At 38.0% G+C, this 19,637-nt stretch overlaps 2 protein-coding genes and 1 non-coding gene across 9 annotated transcripts in view; 1 reads left to right on the top strand and 2 right to left on the bottom strand.

Moving 5' to 3' along the window:
• The window catches only part of ASB3 (ankyrin repeat and SOCS box containing 3), a 107,274-nt gene that overhangs the window by 78,337 nt on the left and 9,300 nt on the right, over window positions 1–19,637 (bottom strand). For 3 of the 6 annotated variants that reach the window (XM_045978722.1, XM_045978723.1, XM_045978724.1), the window contains 2 exons: window positions 5,601–5,745; window positions 927–1,135 (listed from right to left, as the gene is read on the bottom strand). In XM_045978722.1, the coding sequence (XP_045834678.1) occupies window positions 927–1,122 (196 nt within the window). In that variant the 5' untranslated portion in view covers window positions 1,123–1,135; window positions 5,601–5,745. Of the gene's footprint in view, window positions 1–926; window positions 1,136–4,541; window positions 4,926–5,600; window positions 5,746–19,637 lie in introns of those variants that run through there. The other 3 variants (XM_045978718.1, XM_045978719.1, XM_045978721.1) reach the window with 3 other exon arrangements.
• CHAC2 (ChaC glutathione specific gamma-glutamylcyclotransferase 2) lies at window positions 5,198–14,887 on the top strand. 2 transcript variants are annotated; one of them, XM_045978726.1, is made up of 3 exons: window positions 5,198–5,432; window positions 11,907–11,942; window positions 13,656–14,884. In XM_045978726.1, the coding sequence occupies exons 1-3, from the start codon at window positions 5,298–5,300 to the stop codon at window positions 14,037–14,039; spliced, it is 555 nt and encodes a 184-aa protein (XP_045834682.1). In that variant the 5' UTR covers window positions 5,198–5,297; the 3' UTR covers window positions 14,040–14,884. The 2 variants fall into 2 exon arrangements, with proteins under 2 accessions (XP_045834682.1, XP_045834683.1); XM_045978727.1 differs by lacking the exon at window positions 11,907–11,942 and having other exon boundaries at window positions 13,656–14,887.
• LOC123926269 lies at window positions 18,133–18,266 on the bottom strand. Its single transcript, XR_006815198.1, has one exon. It is a non-coding gene; the product is annotated as a small nucleolar RNA SNORA70 (small nucleolar RNA).

Here is a 19,637-nt window from a genome sequence, read left to right as displayed (position 1 = left end):
TAAATAACGTAAATCAAGTACCTAGTACAAGGACTGTTAAAAAGCAATTCTCACTCACCATTATCCCCATCACCCCCACTCACCATCTCCTGTCACAATCTCATTTAGTCTCTTTTACTGAGTCCTTTTCTCAGTAGTGAGCTGACAAATATATCACTGGCTCTCAGAAAGGGGAAAAAAGCTCAAATTTACAGCTTTGGTTTATAGTACCGATTGACTTCTGCCATGTAATATTCCCACTTGACTGATCTCAGGTTACAAGCATGAAGTCAACTGAAGACAGAATTGGAAAGAGATGCACAATAGCACATGGCTACTCTCTGTCCCATTACCCTTTTATTCTCCCCAAAATACTTTTACATTTTGAAATTATCTGGTTTAAATGTTTAGGTATTGTCTGTCTCCCCTGATAGGAATTTAAAAACCATAAAGGCAGGGACTTTGTCTATCCTATTCTCTAATGTGACCTCAGATTTAAAAAAAAAAAAAAAAAAAAGTAATTGGAAAGAGTCCTGAAATTAACAAAACTGAAAAGTATTTAAAAAAAAAAAAAAAAAAGACTAATTCAACCAAAGCACGCACACCCTCAATTCCAGTAACATTGCTCCTTCTGTTTGGAAAAGGAAGAAGGAATAAACATGACTAGCAACAACAAAATGCTTAATTAAAAGAGCTCAGACAGTAAAAATGGGCCAGGCACAGCAAGTTACGTATGAAGGACAACATTTATAGATGTCCAGCTGAAACACCATACTTCTATAACCCAAGGCAGGCAATCTTACCATTCTTAATAATGCACAGGCAGTTCTTTTATGGTCAAAGAAAAAGAAAACAAACACTACCGTTAATAAATCATATATTACCATTTTTTTGTTTTATTAATCCAGCTTGTAGGCCCAGCCTCCCATACCTTGAATTTACTTTACCTGCATGAATTAACAGCCGTAAACATTCTACAGAGTTGTGATAAGCTGCTTCGTGAATTGGCATCCATCCCCTGTTATCAGCAACATCAACGCTACGTCCCTTTTTGAGAAGTTTTCTTAAGACTTTAGCATTGCCTTCCCTGGCAGCAAGTCCAACGGTGGAGCACGTGTCAGAGTAAGCCTCTGTAAAATCCATTCTTTTGACCAGTCTACAAAACAAGGCAGAAAGAAAACACTATAGACAATAAAACAACACTGCACTCCTAGAGATTAGCAGATCAAAGCAGGCCTGTCCTGCATCTGTCACAAGAGTGCTGCGGAAAATCCTGAGGTGGAGAAAGCAACCTGTCAAGACACAGCCTCTTCTAGAGCCTAAACCATGAAGTGTCTCTGGGGAATTGGGATTCCTTGGAATGCTCTTATTAAAGATATCAAGAGAGTTTCAAATGTTCTATCATTCCACTTCTGCAAATGTCTGAGTAGCTCCTTCCTGCAAGCTTCGGCTCCTGTTCATACCTGCCAAAATGCCTTCACTGGAACTCTGTAGATGAAGGAGCTAAACACCTCTGGTTAATCCCAAATGTGAACTCTATTACATAGAGATGGCCATTTAACTAACAGCAATACTCAGCCTCAAGAATTTATTTGCAGTCCTCTCCAGGAAAAAGCTAGACCCAAAAAAGCTAGAAAAGGAATGAACAAAAGGAAAAAACAAAGATAAGTAAAAATTGTAGGTTTTTTTCTGGTCCTTTCCAAAAGAGGCTACCATTCATGTTCTCTCTCCTTGATGAAACAGTCCCACTGATGGAATATATTGAATATACTGAGATGAACAAGAGCATCCTAAAAAGATGAGTCTAGCTTTCCTATACCAGCCTAGAAAATTCTTGACAGCATTAGTGCCTCTTCCTCATCCTCTTCCTCTAAAGTTCATTCTATGTTCTCCCAGTATAGCTCTCAGTATATGATTCTCACAAAGAGAGTTTCTTGTTAATTACACTAGGATGCTAAGATTCAGGATTCTCAGGGGAAGAGTTACCTCCCAAGAGGCAATCCCTCACAGTAGCACTCCTAGCCCAGTCCTCCGGATTTTTTCTAATGATTTTAGGAGGTGGTTCAGGAAATGCCAACATGTCTAATCTAATACAGGTGAAAACTTTCTAGAACCACATTCTAAATACTTTTTCCAGAAAATGAAGGTTTAAAAGAAGTTAAGGGGTGCCTGGGTGGCTCAGTCGGTTGGACGTCTGCCTTTGGCTCATGTCATGATCCCAGGAATCATGGGTCCTGGGATCAAGCCCCAAGTCAGGCTCCCTGCTCCTTGGGGAGCCTGCTTCTCCCAGTCCCTCTGCTACCCGCCCCCCCCCGGTTGTGTTTGCTCTTTCTCTGTCAAATAAATAAGTAAAATCTTTAAAAGGAGAGGTTAAAAGAAAGTACATAGAATTTCCTATAGGAAACTTAAATTTATCCATGGTCACATTTTTTTTTTTAAAGATTTTATTTATTTATTTGACAGAGAGAAATCACAAGAGGCAGGCAGAGAGAGAGGAAGGGAAGCAGGCTCTCCGCCGAGCAGAGAGCCCGATGCGGGACTCGATCCCAGGATCCTGAGATCATGACCTGAGCCGAAGGCAGCGGCTTAACCCACTGAGCCACCCAGGCACCCTATCCATGGTCACATTTTAAATAGAAAGCTGTAACTGCAAAGTAGATTCTCCAGTGCGCCAAACAGCTAACAGTACACTATGGATTAGTCTGATTGGATCAACTGGTCCCTTACTAGGAAAGTGAATATTTTTATTACACATTTAATTATGCAGTTGACGGTTATTTACTGTGCACCAACTAGCCACCAGTAATGTGGTGGATATAAAGATGACCCAGACTCAGAGAAATGATAAACACATGTTATTCAAAACAAAAAGAAAATACTCCAAGAGAAGTTCAGGGGTAGTCAAAGAAGGGAGAAACTACTTAAATTTGTGAGGAATGGGAGCTGGCTCCTAAAGTACGGGGAGGATCTGACAATGAGAAAAAAAGGAGAAGGGCATTCCTAGGCAGAAGGAGAAACACAACAAACATTATGTAAATGAACAAGCAAGGATGAGTTAGGGCCAGTGAATAAGGGAAACAATTAGTTCACTTTTGAAGGAGGATTAGCTAAACAAAGAACAGGAGAAAAAGGAGCTTACAGAGGTAGCTGAATGCCAAACTGTGGAGAACCTTGAATGCTAGGCTACACTTTACTGAAAGATGCTAACTCCTAGCTAAAGCCATTATATCCAAGTTTCACAAAAAAGAAAAGACCACACATATACGGCAAATTTATGACATATTCATCTAATACAAGAACTGTTTCTATGTAGGAAAAACACAAACACACACATAAGAACACCCCTCCAAAGACATTAAAAAAGAGCATTCGAGGAAAAACAAGTAGGAATCCCTTTCCAAATTTACTGGTTTTTCTCACAGTTATAAATAATGTTAACAGATCTAGATTAACAGGCAATAACCTGAAAAAAAAAATCAGAACTGGGTAATATCTTTGAACCTCTTAAATGAAGGAGAAGCCAAAAGAAATGCACTATCACAGCACAATCAGTCCCCTCATCCCTTAATACCAACTAGTTAATACGCATAAATTGTCCAACTAGTTAATACGCATAAATTGTATACAAGATGTCTTTTTAATAAAAGCCCTCACATGGTCTAGACTAAATGAGTACAAGGTCAAACAACCAAATGTGATGTACAAACCTTAAATGGATCCTGGATGGTGAAAAAAGTATCAGAGTATCAGCTACAAAAAGCAATTGTGAGACAATTAAGGAAATTTGAATATGTAACATATATTTGGTGATGCAGTTTTGTTAATTTTCTTAGATGTGATAATGGCATTGTGGTTACTAGGAGAAAGTCCTTATTCTTTAAGTATTTAGCAGGGAAAATTAACACATGCAACTTACTTAACATGTTTTAGATTAAAAAGTATATGTAGAGAAAAAAATAAACTGGCAAAATGTCAGTTATTGGATCCAAGTGGAGAGTATATGAGTGATGACTACACTTTTTTAAAATTCTTTCCGTATATTTGAAATTTTTCGAGGAAGTTCAGAGTTGGTAGAAACCAACCATTCCAGGCGATGTGAAACTTAAACTTGAGTAATAAATGAAAGGACCTGGTGATTCTTAAGCTAAGTTTTGGGTTTTTGTTTTGTTTTGTTTTGTTTTTGCAGCAGTTTCCTGCTGATTTCTTAAGAGTTCAAATAATACTCTTCGAATCTGGGTGTTCTAATTCTTTCATGTAGCTAAAGACTATGAAATAGAAATAAGTCCTCAAGAGAGAACAAGAATTTGCTAAAGCTTCTCTTTTTACACTCAGAAACACAGCCGTGTTGGTCCAAGTGAGTTTACTAAAAAAAATATTTTGGAGCAGTAGTTTTAAGCAGCAGATCTTAACATTTTTTAGAACCTTGACCTGTTGGAGAAACTCATGAAAGCTATAAAGCTACTCCCCCAGAAGAATGCACACAGACCTCAAATTCTGTATGCAATTTTAAGTTCCACACATCCCTTCTAAAGCCTGTGCATGAGGCAAGAACCTGTGCTTACCCTGTTCTGAGTGAGCAGCTGAGAATACTGAAGATGAATAAGGTCGTTTTGCGCGTAAAATTTAAATGTTGAAACAATAGCTCTTTCACAGACGTAAAAGTTCTGTGGTAAACTTTCTGCTTTATGTGAAAGGAAGACAGGAAGAAGTTTTTTGGTTTCGTTTTGTTTCCGTTTTTTAAGTATAAAGCCAAATACGCCATTCACAGCTTGCGCTCCTCTGGCTGCTGTTAAATTGGCAGAAACCCAGTTTTCCAAGAACAAAATGTCTTCCTACGTGCCAAACGCGGTGCCCGTGTATCTCTTCCCGGTATCTAGACTGTATCGGCAGCGACTACAGACGAGGCGCTTCTCCCTGTACCCGCTCAAAAGCGGACAGTTCCAACCTCAAGTCACAAATCCCAGGAAAGGATTGTGGGTATTGTAGTCCTCTGCATAGACGCACCAGAAAGTTAGGGTGAGTTGCAGACTACGAAAGAATCCTTTGCTTAGCATAAGGAACGTCAATCCTACTTGATACCCTAAGCAACGAAATAAAATAACGCTGACCGAGTCGGAAGACGATCCTCGAACTACGTGTCCCAGTGTGCTTTGCGCCACCCCCCCCCCCCCCCCGGCAAAGCAGACAGTGCAGCTACTGCGCCTGCGGCCGCCCGGCCGGTTACTTGCGTCGGGGAAGCTGCAGTCCCGGCTGGTGCCGGCACTGTAGAGACCACAGCTGAGGGTCGACCGCTGCCGCAGCGGAGAAGCAAGGGAAGGATGTGGGTTTTTGGTTATGGGTCCCTGATCTGGAAGGTGGACTTCCCTTATCAGGACAAGATGGTCGGATACATCACGGGCTACAACAGGCGCTTCTGGCAGGGAAGCACCGACCATCGCGGGGTCCCCGGCAAGGTGAGGCGCCAACCAGTACTCCCACCCTTACTGCCCTCGGAGCGCCGCTCCCCAGCTCCTGGCCCAGCTTTGCTGGAGCTACACCCCAACGCTTCTGAGGGCTGAGCAAGTGGGTTAGGAATAAAGCTGTTCTATCTGTCCCGTCTTCCTCCACCACTTGCCCCCTACCTCTCTCCCAGACCAAGGGCATTCCTTCCGAAGTCACTTGAGATGCGGGTGGTTAGTTTCTTGAGGAAGCAGGAAAGGTGGGCACAAGCACACAAGCTCGCACAAGGCTGACGTGCTGGGAGGGGACCCCATCTCTTGGCAACTTCTGCCAAAAAAAAAAAAAACAGGCGGGAAGATCAATCTTCGTGGCACCACGGAGTTGAAATACCAAAATCAACTCGCACATTCAACTTTTTTTAGTTAAATTTGTTGGCTTTCTGCATCCTGGCAGACTTGCATTGGTTTCAGTTTAAACGAGCATGTTATTTCTGAGGTTTCTTTGTATCTTTCCCACAGGTTTTATTTTATGACACCTAAGGTCACAGAACTAGTTTCCAAAATTATCTCCGGTTATTAAGGAGCTAACCTTGATCACTTAGTTTGGTTGTCAGGTACCAGCAAAGTTAAATGAGTTCCTGGTTTGTAATCTGAGTAACAATAGTACCCATTACTGTATCCAAAATTATTTTAATGTTTCTCCATGTTTCCCTTTTGAATTATGAATGTGAAATAAAAGTTCTTTGATCCATTTTTTGTTCATACAAAGACATTCATCCCAAAATATGTGTACAGAGAAGGAGTAGCAGTGAGCTGCTTATGCAAATCAGACTTGTACTGGCTGCAAAACAACCAATCCATAAGGAAAACTAAGTTTTGGGTAACAATTTGGATACCATAAATACGTTTTAGTTAATCTCCTAACTTTTGGGAGGGTACAAAATTGTTTACTGTTTATATGTTCTCTAAAGTACTCTGAGAGTTATATGAGCTTGATTACTGTTTTTTAAAAAGAAATTAATATTGGTCCCAAAACACAATCTGGCTTTAAGGTAGGCAGGTAACTTGAAAACAGTGGACCAACTTAAGGCAAATGCATATTGGTAAGACAACAGAACCTTAATGGCAAAAATATCTTCAAGAATGTTATAAAACGGGTACAGCATGCAGGTCTAGATTTCGTAGTTGTAAACTTGAGCCCCACATTGGGTGTAGAGATTACTTAAAAATAAAATCGTTTTTTAAAAAAGAGAATGTTACAGAACAATATTTAAGACTTTAAAGAGTTAAGTAAAGTGAAACTTGTTAATAAAATAAAAGTTATAAGTGAAGTAAAATGCCTTTTGAGTTGTCAGATATGAACACTTAAAACTTCTATTCTGAAGAGAAAAGCCTTAACCCAGCCTCCAAATTTTAATGACCAAGAGTTAAATGTTTACAAATACGCTTTTTTTGTTTTGTTTTGTTTTGTTTTTAGAGAGAGAGAGAGCCATCTGTGCACAAATGTGGGAGGGGGGTGGGTAAAGGGAGAGAGAGAACCTTGTGCATGCAGGCTATATGTCCAGAGGCTACATGTCCAGCACAGAGCCTGATGAGGGGCTTGATCTCACCACGCTGAGATGAGGACCTGAGCCGAAATCAAGAATCCTGTGCTTAATCGACTGAGCCACCCTAGAGCCCCAGAAATACGGTCTTAATAGCATATTTTACTATTCTAGGGTTTGGTTTTTTTTTTTTAAGATTTTGATTTATTTATTTGAGAGAGAGAGTGAGTGAGAACATGAACAGGGGTCAGAGGGAAAGGGAGAAGCAGACTTGATGTGGGGCTTGATCCCAAGACCCTGGGATCAGGACCTGAGCAGAAGGCAGATGCTGAGCCACCCAGGTGCCCTACTACTCTAGTTTCAATCCAACTGTATGATTCATTTGTTATAGAGCACATGGAGATATGTACATTGTTGGAATAGAACAATAAGAAGTTGTCAAGTCAATGCAACAGCTCATGATTCTTTAAAAGAATAAAGGAGGTATAAAAGCCAGTATTTTTTTTTTTTTAACTTAAATTTACTAAAACATAGGGTACGTAAGTTAGGAGACAGGGAGACTGCAATGGCTAATAGTTATACATCTACTTTTTTTTTTTTTTAAGATTTGATTTGACAGACAGAGATCACAAACAGGCAGAGAGGCAGGCAGAGAGAGAGAGGAGGAAGCAGGCTCCCTGCTGAGCAGAGAGCCCGATGTGGGACTCGATCCCAGGACCCTGGGATAATGACCTGAGCTGAAGGCAGAGGCTTAACCCACTGAGCCACCCAGGTGCCCCTATACATCTACTTTTATTTAAAGGATCCAACATAGCAAATTAAAGGAAAGTCTAAGTTACAGACGTTTTCTAAGTATACTGTTCCATTAAAAAAAATAATAATAAAGCTGGAAAGAACATTATTATTTTACTTAACATTTTGTATTATAGTGGACCAGCTTTATGTAAATCTTAACTGTTAAACAAGAATACAAAAGGCTACAGAGATATCCAGCAAATTAGAAGAATGACATGGATGTTTTTTAGGACTATGTTTCTTATAGCAACATATGCTCCTAGTAAGTCAGTCATCAGTACACATGAAATGTGATATTATTAAACAAATGTTAGGCTCATTTCCACACACTGCAATGTGACATTTGTGGGAAAAATACCAAACCTACTTGGTTTATTCAATCATACTTTCTTTTTAGCATATTAAACTTTAATTTCTTCCTAAGTTTCATTAAGCATCTCATTTATATATAACAAAACTCGTAGCATCTCACCAAATTAAGGATTTGTTTAAATGTGAACATTTTTTCACAGCAGAGAGAATATATTTCAATTTCAAAAAGAGGAAATATTTTAACACAAGAGATAATCATGAACATTTACTAAATCTCTGTTCTAGGTCTAGATCAGAAAAATTACTCACTACTCAAAGCACCCATAATGCCCCATATTTCATGATAACTTCCAATCCTATTCAGCTTCAAAAACCCCTTCTTTAGTTTCAATCCCCCCACAAAGCGTTCATGTGATTTACAAATGTACAGTTTCTCAATAACATATTTATCTTAGGAACAAAAAGTTTAAGTTTTAGAAAATATTTCCAAGGGGTGCCTGGGTGATGCAGTCGGTTGAGTATCCAACTCTTGATTTCAGCTCGGTAATTCCTCAGGGTGGTGAGATCAGCGCAGCCAGCTCCCTGCTCAGTGGGGAGTCCGCTTGAGATGCTCTCCCTCTCCCCCTCCCCCCACTCCCATGCTCTCTCCACAATAAATCAATCTTTATTTTTTTTGAATATTTTACTTATTTGACAGAGAGAGATCACAAGTAGGCAGAGAGGCAGGCAGGGAGAGGGGGGGAAGCAGGCTCCCTGCTGAGCAGAGAGCTGGATGCCGGGCTCCATCCCAGGAGCCTGAGATAATGACCTGAGCCAAAGGCAGAGGCTTAACCCACTGAGCCACCCATGTGCCCCAATAAATCAATCTTTAAAAAAGAAAATATTTCAAAAAATATATATATATTTCCAAGTAAATTTATCAGTAGTGCAAAAAGTCCATGTCTGTATCATCTATAAGCAATCACAGGGAGTCCATTTATTTCCCCTTAAAATGATTCCTTGTTTTCTGTTTCAAATATGCCACCACCTAAAGTCCAGGACTTTTCTACCACTCCTCCCTCTTTCAACAGTTACTACTGAGTGCTTACATATACAAGTAGGAGACGCCTATGCAAACAACAATACCTGACAAGTGCCACAGGGAAGTGATGTATAAAAGGAGAAATGAGAGTTTAGGAGAAGGAGCTGCTACAGAGTTGCCTGGGGAGTCAGCCAAGCCTTTATGGATGGAATGGCAGAAGGATATTCCAGAGATATAAAAGGAAGAGCACTCCACACTGAGTACTGGTATATACGAAGATATGAATGTTTGTAAAAGTTACAAATAAATCAGTACAGCTTGAGGGGGAAAGTGGTAAGAAATGAGGTGTGTAGTTAAGTTATGCTGAGGAATTTTTATTTTATCCTGTAGAATATTATGACCCTGAAAAATTCAAAGCACAGGAGTGAGTGGCCCAATTTTTGCACTAGAAAGTTATTCCAGGGTCAAAGAGAACAAACTAGAGGTAAACAAAATATAGGCAGGCAGTGAGGTCCCTAAGGAAGCCACTGAAGGATGCAGAGGAACCAGATACAGAAGAATCAAAAGATAGAGGTACTAAGAATTGATGGCTGGGCTAGATATAAGGGGAGACAAGGAAAAGGGGAGTACAGAACTTGTCACCTGGACTTCTAACATTTCTTACTCAAGAATCTACTTCCAGGGGCTCCTGGGTGGCTCAGTGGATTAAGCCTCTGCCTTCGGCTCAGGTCATGATCTCAGGGTCCTGGGATCGAGCCCCGCATCGGGCTCTCTGCTCCGCAGGGAGCCTGCTTCCTCCTCTCTCTCTGCCTGCCTCTCTGCCTACTTGTGATCTCTCTGTCTGTCAAATAAATAAATAAAATCTTAAAAAAAAAAAAATCTACTTCCATCCCACTCTAACTTGCATACTATACTTTACCACTCAGATCTTTCCCAAACATTTCTTTTATCATACCAAGTCATCCACTCCTCAAGTGCTACAGTAACTCCTAAATTTCTATTTCTCCCAGATGTCATTGGCTTCTTATTTTCCATTGTCCCCTAACTTCACCTCCATTCCTTGGCTTTTCAAATCTGACTATCGTGTTTCTCCAGTTATCTTTTGGGATCATCTTCTCTATATGTTGGGGTCATCTGCTAAAGTCAGACACTTAACCTGTGTAGTCAGTCTTGCCTTTAGGTCCACACTTGAGGACCACACTTATGAATTATGCCCTTTTCCCAGAATTTTGTCTTCCTTTCTGACCAAGACTCAGAATTCTTACTGCATTCATACTATACATCTTAGCCCTTAAGTGTTCTCTATTTCACGCGTTAAGTTCCTGTTCCAGAATTACAATATAAGCTCTTGAAAGCAAGAATCAAGGTTTTATTTTCTCTACAACATAGCTAGGGATTCAGCAAATAGCTGCTAATTCACTTTAAAGTCGAAAGTAATATGGTAATTCCTACATCAATATATGTATCCTCATTGTAGCATTTTCTTAAATAGAAAACAAGTCAAATCTAAATGCCCAATAACACAAAAATATTTAAATTATAGATCACTGATAATACAGTATTATGCAATTATTAAAATGTATGAGAAGACTAAAAAGAAAATATAATTAAATAAGAAATATCCAAAATCCTATGTTTTCCATGATTACAAATTATCTATACAAATAGACAAAGACTAGAGGAAACAGTAATGAAGATGACACAAATATCTGAATGATTTATGGAGAGTGTGTACCAGAACAGTGGGCAAACAAATGTTAAAACAAAAATGTTAAAATGCTTACAATTCAGCACTCTCAACTAATGATGATAACATGTCAATAGATACATAGCCTTTGGCACTAGGTAGGAAGTGTATTTAAAAAAAAAAAAAAAAAAGGCAAATTCTCAGAGAGCTCCAGACCTACAGGATTAGAAATTCTGGGACTGTGCACTAAGCAATATGTTTATCAACCCTCCAGGTAATTTTGATCTACACTGAAGTTTGAGAACTACTTTCCTATTAGAGGAAAGCACTCTGGAAGAGCATGTTTGTTCCTTAATAAAACTATAGGATTCTGGGTGCCTGGGTGGCTTAGTTGTTAAGCGTGTCTTTAGCTGAGTTCATGATCCCAGGGCCATGGGATGGAGCCCTGCATAGGGCTCCCTGCTCAGCCGGAGACCTGCTTCTCCCTCTCCCACCCCCCTGCTTGTGTTCCCTCTCTCTCTCTGTGTCTCTCCCTGTCAAATAAATAAAATCTTAAAAAAAAACAAAACTACAAGAATCTGACCATAATTTTTATTTATAATTGCTTCTTCCCTTACCTTTATTTTAGATGAGACTTAGTCACAGGTGTGTTTTTCAATATATCAATTTTATTTTTTTATTTATTTTTTAAAGATTTTATTTATTTATTTGACAGACAGAGATCACAAGTAGACAGAGAGGCCTGGGGGGGGTTGGGGGGGGAGTAGAAGCAGGCTCCCCGCTGAGCAGAGAGCCCGATGTGAGCGATGTGAGGCTTGATCCCTGGGACCATGACCTGAGCTGAAGGCAGAGGCTTAACCCACTGAGCCACCCAGGCACTCCTAATAAATCAATTTTAAGTGAACATAATACACACAAATTGAAGGGAATCTTTTAGAAAACATAAGGTATATTTTCTTAGTTAAGCCACTTGAACATTTATCATAAAAAGTAAGTGCTAAGAAAGTGTTTAGTATGAACAAATGAAATTAAAATATTCCATGTCAACAAGAAATTGCTAATGCTTGGTTAGTTGAAAAACTGATTCAGAAAAAAAAATTTTTTTTTTTTTTTTACTTTTTTTAAAACAGCCTGGAAGAGTTGTGACTCTTGTTGAAGATCCTGGGGTATGGTATAATTATTCTTTTTTGTATAGTCTTTAATCATATAAAATGTTGAGATGTTTCTCAGTTTAAAATAATCAGTGAAATTTTATCAACAGCCATCACAGTTAGTTTGAACACTAGGTCTAGAATTCCTCTCTGTATTTGTTGTGTTTCTTTTCAACTGTTGGGAAAAGTTGGAACGCAGACTACAAGTAGACAACAAAATAAAACCAAATGGCATATAGTCTCATTTTCTTTTTTTTTAAATTTTCTTATTCAGTTTATTGATTAAGAATTGATGGAGCCAGCCCTCAGAGAGCCAGACTGCTACTAAAAATCAAGTGGAACCCTTAAAACTCCTCACATTTGCTAGGAGTCTACCATTCTCAGCAAAAATCCCAGTCAGGAATTATCACTTTCTTTATGGCCTAATTTTACTAATAGCAAATGGGTTTTTAAAGAGATTTGGAGCACTAGAAAACATAATTATCTGATAGTTCTCTGTTTCATATATATTTTCAATCATTTCATAGATGTCTAGATACAAACTTTCATATTTTGAAGTTAAAAATTTAACTTTGGAAAAGAACTTTGATATATAAAAAATAAGCAGCTATCAACAGCTGATGAACAGATGAAACAGTGAAATGAAATGCCTTCATAATTTGCATTAAGAAAAACATATTTAAAAATGGCTTCAGGGTGCCTGGCTAGCCCCATTGGTACAGCATTTGACTCTTGATCTCAGGGTCCTGAGTTCAAGCCCGATATTGGGAATAGAGCCTACTTAATTAAAAAAAAAAAAAGGCTTCAAACTGGTAACTGTTATTCTTAATTAAAATTAATATACAGCACTTCGTTTCTATAGCATGTCAAATTAACTCAAGAAGATACTTAGCAACCTAAAGTTTAGTTTTTAAAGTTAATAGTTAAAGATTGTGAATAAACTAGAAAATCTATACTACAAATTGTAAGTCCTGTTTATAGCACAGATATTGTATTAACACACACACAAAACCTTTGCAGCCAAAATACATTATTTTTACCAATACTGTGTGGACAAACTAAACAGTGAAGGAAATTAGCATTTTAAAATTCTTCATTCAGAATAATTTCCTTGTACGCTAGGTTACTTATCATTGTTTAAGTTTTTAAAATTATGTCTTTTAACTAGTGGGACTGAAATAAAAAAATCAGGTCTTCATTTGGTCATTAAAAATAGAGTTCTCAGGTTTTAAATCCATAAACATTTCACTAATTGTATAGGGCAGTAGTTTCCAAACTGCTTCATGGAGTGTTGTAGCCACTCTGAAGCGTACTGTCAGTGGATATAATACTGGGTGCTGGCTGAGAGGGCTTTGATACCCCAACCTGCTTCAGCTAGAACTCAGCATCATTTATTTTTTTTATGTAATAGGTGTTCCCTTGTTTGCAGAAAGGATTCTGTGTTTTAAAATCTCTGAAAGAAAGTAATCAACTACTTAAGGCCATAGCAAATTCATTTTATTTGTTCATTTTTCATTGCAGAAACTTTCAAATATCCTTTGTAAATTACTCCATTCAGAATACTAAATGGCATCCTCTTTTGTTGAGCTTGTACCTCTAGGTGCACTTTAAGTAATGCAAAACTACATTGACTTCTAAGAATATATAAGACACTTTCTGAGAGCACAATGTATCTTCAGCTAAGTTAGCCTTATAAATACTAAATATTATATTTTCATTTCTCAACAGGGTTGTGTTTGGGGTGTTGCTTACAGACTGCCAGTAGGAAAGGAAGAAGAAGTAAAAGCATACCTTGACTTCAGAGAGAAAGGAGGCTACAGGACCACAACAGTCAATTTTTATCCAAAAGATCCCACAACAAAACCATTCACTGTGTTGCTATATATTGGAACATGTGATAATCCTAATTATCTTGGTCCTGCACCGCTAGAAGACATTGCTGAACAAATTTTTAATGCAGCTGGTCCAAGTGGAAAAAATACAGAATATCTTTTTGAACTTGCAAATTCAATTAGGAACCTTGTGCCAGAAGATGCAGATGAGCATCTTTTCTCCTTGGAAAAATTAGTAAAGGAACGTTTAGAAGGAGAACAGAACCTCAATTGCTTATAAAGACCTAATCAATCACTGACTTTTCCAAACAAGCAGAGCTTTTAGTCTTCAGAGAAAAGCTATAGCTTCACGCACACTGGCAATATGATTTGGAAACCTGTTTACTTGAAGATCTTATTTATTTTTAATGTTGTTGTCAAGATATGATCAAAATGTGTAGTTTAATTTCATATATCCTGAAACACATAAATATTTAAAATATGGGATATAGTTAAAGAAAAAATTCAAGTTGTAATAATATAATGGTTTCCTAACTATATGATATTGAACACTTGCTCATAAGAAGTGAGTTCTTTAGAAAAATACAGTGAAAGACTCAGTTCGGAGCTTATTTTTATCACAGTAAAAAATAATTCTGTTGTTTCCTATCACAATACTATTCTGAAGTTGTAGAGAATTAAACCAAAGTCCAGTAAATATAATAAGGTAATACCTTCAATATATTCCTATACAATAATTGTGTAACCATGGTTTAAAATACACAAGCTTAAAATAATGTGTAATTAGAAATATATGGTATTAGACAAGATTTCAGCCTTCATTGTGAATTTCCTTGTTCAGGTTATTAAATAAGACCCTTTCCAATGTAAGTCAAAAAGACTGGCATTTTTAATATAAAAATTTCCTTGGAATTATAATGTACTCTACCTCTCCTTTTTTTAATAAATACATTTTACTAATGGGAAAAAATTCATTCAGCTAAAAAGGCACAAATTGCATTATACAAATTGTGTCCGTTAACAATGCCACATGTCATTCAGTCACTTTGTATGAGTGTTATACTGAAACTTAAAAAAAAGATGACAATTCTGGTATTATAAATCAACAGAAACATACATATAATGAAAGTCTGGTGTTTGAAATGATCTTTAGAATTGTAGCTTTTTTTTAACATTTTATTTATTTATTTGACAGACAGAGATCACAAGTAGGCAGAGAGACAGGCAGAGAGAGGAGGAAGCAGGCTCCCCGCTGAGCAGAGAGCCTGATGCGGGGCTCAATCCCAGGACCCTGAGATCATGACCTGAGCCAAAGGCAGAGGCTTAACCCACTGAGCCACCCAGGTGCCCCTAGAATTGTAGCTTTTTTAAAGAAGTGGCATTACCTGATCATTTGCTACAGTTTTTTTCCTTCTGTCTTGTCAGCAAAACAAAGGTATCCACTTTTGAGTGCTGCTGATGCTACTCAAATAGGAAAGTTACATATGCATTATTAACTTATGTAAAATTGATCTTGATTCTAATCAAGATAATTTCTGATTATAGTTCCTTCTTCCTCAATAAGACAGTCTCTAAAATCTTTTAACATAAAAAGAATTTCAGTATCACGTTAAATTTATTATGAAACTTAATAAAAAACTCTTTAAATCCCAGCATAACTAATAATATAGAAAATTTTCACATTAAACAAAGTTGTCCTACACAGTAGGAAAAGTAGTCCTTTCCATGTTTTATTATTTTATAACACCTTATTTTTTATTATTTATTTTATTTATTTAACACCTTATTTATTAACACCTAACTTGGTAATTTACTCAGCTACGTAACTATTTTATTTATTTTTTTTAAAGATTTTATTTATTTGTCAGAGAGACAAATTGCTCCCTGCTGAGCAAGAAGCCTGATGCGGATATAGGACTCAATCCCAGGACCCCGGATCATGACCTCAGCCGAAGGCAGTGGCCCAACCCACTAAGCCACCCAGGCATCCCTACCTATTTTAAATAATTTCCCAACATTTTCAGTATTAGTTTTCCAGAAGGCATTTCACTTGTCCTATAAAACAAGAAAAGGAGCTAGCATTCATTAATGAGTATCTCATAACAATATGCTAGGCATTTTACATATGGAAGCAATTTCTGGGTAATTCCCTGAGCTTGTTTCCATAGTACCTTGCACAGTTACACACATATGTTAAGTAGCAGAAATCCAGGTCGTTCTCACTCTAAAACACAGTATCTTTCTATAATATATTTAAAAACCCACCTGAACTTTACCATCTTCACTATCCACCATCTTTTTTTTTCAGGAGGTAAACAAAATTAACTTTTGCATAAGGAAATAGTATGTAGCTTGTTACATAAAGATGTTAGAGTTAATTTTGATAGATGTATATTGATTCCCACAAATATAATGAGCCAATCCAAGATTCACATTCTATAGCTCAGAATCATGTAGGTGAATTCAAAAATACAGGCTTTCATTTTACAAACAAACCTAAGTCCAGAGGAGTTTGGAATTCCCCAAAGTGATTCTTTTATCATTTAATATATAATTGCTACAAAATATAAAGGGCAAGAGATAACTCTGGGATCCCCATTTATATGTCTTTCTAGGCTTTCAGTTACAATTAGACTAGAAAAATGTGACATATCACATATGGTGTACCATAAACATTTATATGGAAGCCATATTCCAAAGCCCAGAAACAGGGGTATTCACTGGGATGGGGAGAAACCGGACTAAAATGGAAAAGTTAAACAGTATTTTATTAGAGAGAAGCTAGGGTTTGAAGCCTCCCAGCTAGAAGGAATCATAACAGATACCAAGTTACCTAGATCCTGTCAGCAAAACTCTCTCTACAGTCCTTGGATCTCACTTTGAAAGCATCTTTTCTCATTCCTCCCTAATCACACACACAAAACTCAAGACTCATTCCTCAGAGTACAACTACTAGGTAAGTTTCAAGTTTCAGGAATTCAGAGAAAGTATGAGTGTAAACCCTGCATTGAGAAAAGAAACTTTTTTTTTTAAGATTTATTTATTTATTTGACAGACAGAGATCACAAGTAGGCAGAGAGGCAGGCAGAGAGAGGGAGGAAGCAGGCTCCCTGCTAAGCAGAGAGCCCAGTGTGGGGCTCAATCCCAGGACCGTGGGGCTCAATCCCAGTACCCTGGGATCATGACCTGAGCCGAAGGCAGAGGCTTTAACCCACTGAGCCACCCAGGTGCCCCAAGAACCATATTTGGTCTATTATACATTTTTCAAACATTTTATAGTCAACATTTCGTTCCATTATATTAGTTTTCTCTTTTCCATGGATACATAGGTTTTAAATTATAACTTTGGAACAGTTGTGACTATCAATGCATCATACTCCTATAATTTATCATCCCTGATTCTTTCAAAGTCAGTCAAATGATGGATGCATTTAAAATTCTCTCTCATCACATCATGTTAAAATCTACATACCAAATATTCCAATTATGCTTATCTTTTCTCACCAAAGATACTGTGACTATATTTTCTATGTATTTATTCAGCTCTCAACAATCTGTTTTTATGTGTTTCTAAAGCCTTAAAATAAATTCACCCTAAGCATATATTAGAAACTCAAAGATTAGTGGGATGATTTTTTTAATCCTGTGGCTACTTTTCAAAGAATTTTAACTTCTCAAGAGACAACTACTAAAATTATTCTTCTGTATGTCAAGATTATATGATGAAAATAAGCTTTATTGAATCTCCGGGTTTTTTCATTCTTCTTAAGGTTCATTTTCCCTTCTAAAACATTATATATTCAGCACTAATCTCTTGGTGGTTTCATTTAATCATACTAAGCCTTCTTGTCTTTATAAAAAGTTTGACAACAAATAAACATATGTTCTGTAACTGGAAAAACCACCACTTACCCCTGTAATTTCTTTTATTCTTCCTACTTTACTATCCTTCTTTTGGACAGGAAGTTGGATTTATTTGTGGACATGAATATGATGGGAAGGGGGGGTGCCAAGGTTCTCATGAGTGCAGAGCCCTCCATTTGTCCAAGGGACCATGGTTAGGGATGTATTTGACCCCACAGCCATCTGGGATAAGCTGCTTTTCAGCCATCATGTCTTCAAATTCATCCGCATTGAACTTAGTAAAGCCCCACTTCTTGGAGATATGGATCTTCTGGCGGCCAGGGAACTTGAACTTGGCCCTGTGTAGGGCCTCAATCACATGCTCCTTGTTCTGCAGCTTGGTATGGATGGACATGATGACTTGGCCAATGTGGACCCTGGCTAATGTGACCTGGGGCTTTCCAAAGGCACCCCGCATACCTGTCTGCAGCCTAAAGCCATGAGGTCAGACCCCAGCATCCACCAAAAAGGGCTGTCTCCAAGGTCCCTTAGGGCAACCCATACAATCAACAGGCTGCATACACTACCGAGGAGGCTACTGTTCGCAGCCATGGCACACTGGGCCCCCACAGACAAAGAGCACAGTCGGCTTAATTGGCTGCAGTCCTTCACAGAATTTTTTAACTACAATGTTCTATTTCCCTATTAGCTCCTCTTAATGCCCCTCCAATCTACCTTTGCTCTTGCTGTACTCAAGAAGTCAGTGCAGTCTTCAGTCACCAATGACTCTTTCCTGATTTAACCCAAAGATCTCCGTTTCATCCTTTATAATTCTGATGCACCAGACACTAGTAAGCAAGACTCTCATTTCACTAAGTCCAAAAGAGCAGAACATTTTGTTGTATTTACTACATCTTAGATTTTTTAATCAGATACACAAATTCACCAAGTCCTAGGTTTCAATCACCATCTTTATTGAGAAGACTTCCAATCCTTCTCAAATTCTTTATGACTCTATGTCTTATATGTAAGGTATCTCATATACCTTATTGAGCTACACAAGCACCTGAAACTTAGCATACTAAAAACACAATTCATCTCTTTTCCCAAAAAGAAAACTTTATCCCACATTACCTCCCCACACATGACACACATTAAATGTTGAACAATTACTTGAACAGAAAATACAACAAACAGGTTTAAGATACTCATCAATTAACAAGCTTCTAGAGAAAATGAATGACATTTTCTTTTTTTTGAAGATTTTATTTCTTTATTTGACAGAGAGATTGCAAGTAGGCAGAGAGGCAGGCAGAGAGAGAGACGGGGAAGCAGGGTCCCTGCTGAGCAGAGAGCCCGATGCCAGGGCTTGATCCCAGGACCCTGGGATCATGACCAGAGCTGAAGGCAGAGGCTTTAACCCACTGAGACACCCAGGTGCCCCGAAAATGAATGATATTTTCCCAATATACACAAAATTTTAGCCTTTATTTTACTTAAAACTTTATATAACATTTCTTAATAAGTCAAAGAACAGTTAGCAAGGAAAAGCTGGAGCCTATCTGTGATGTGGCTTGAAATATTACATGATGATAAAACCTACCCTTCAAGTATGAGCTGGAAGATTTCTCAGCTAAGATGGGAAACTTGAAATATAGCAAGAGCCAGAGTTTTGTTTTTATTTTTTAAAGACTTTTATTATTTATTCAAAAGAGAGATAAAGAGCACAAGTAGGCAGAGCAGCAGGCAGAGGGAGAGGGAGAAGCAGGCTCTCTGCTCAGCAGAGATCCTGATGCGGGGCTCGATCCCAGGACCCTGGGATCATGATCTGAGCCGAAGACAGCCGCTTAACCCACTGAGCCACCCAGGTGCCCCAAGAGCCAGAGTTTTTTACATCTTCTCCTTACCACCAATCTCTTTTCTTCTTCCCAATACATTCTCTACTCTGCAATGAGAATTATGTTTCTAAAATACGGAACTAAGCTGGTCAATAACCAAAAATGCCTCCCACAGCTTACAAAATAAATTTTAATTT

This window comes from Meles meles, chromosome 15, assembly GCF_922984935.1.
Source record: "Meles meles chromosome 15, mMelMel3.1 paternal haplotype, whole genome shotgun sequence".
Lineage (NCBI taxonomy): Eukaryota > Metazoa > Chordata > Mammalia > Carnivora > Mustelidae > Meles > Meles meles.
The sequence above is the reverse complement of the archived record's forward strand: the minus strand, read 5'-3'. Positions and strand labels throughout refer to the sequence as shown.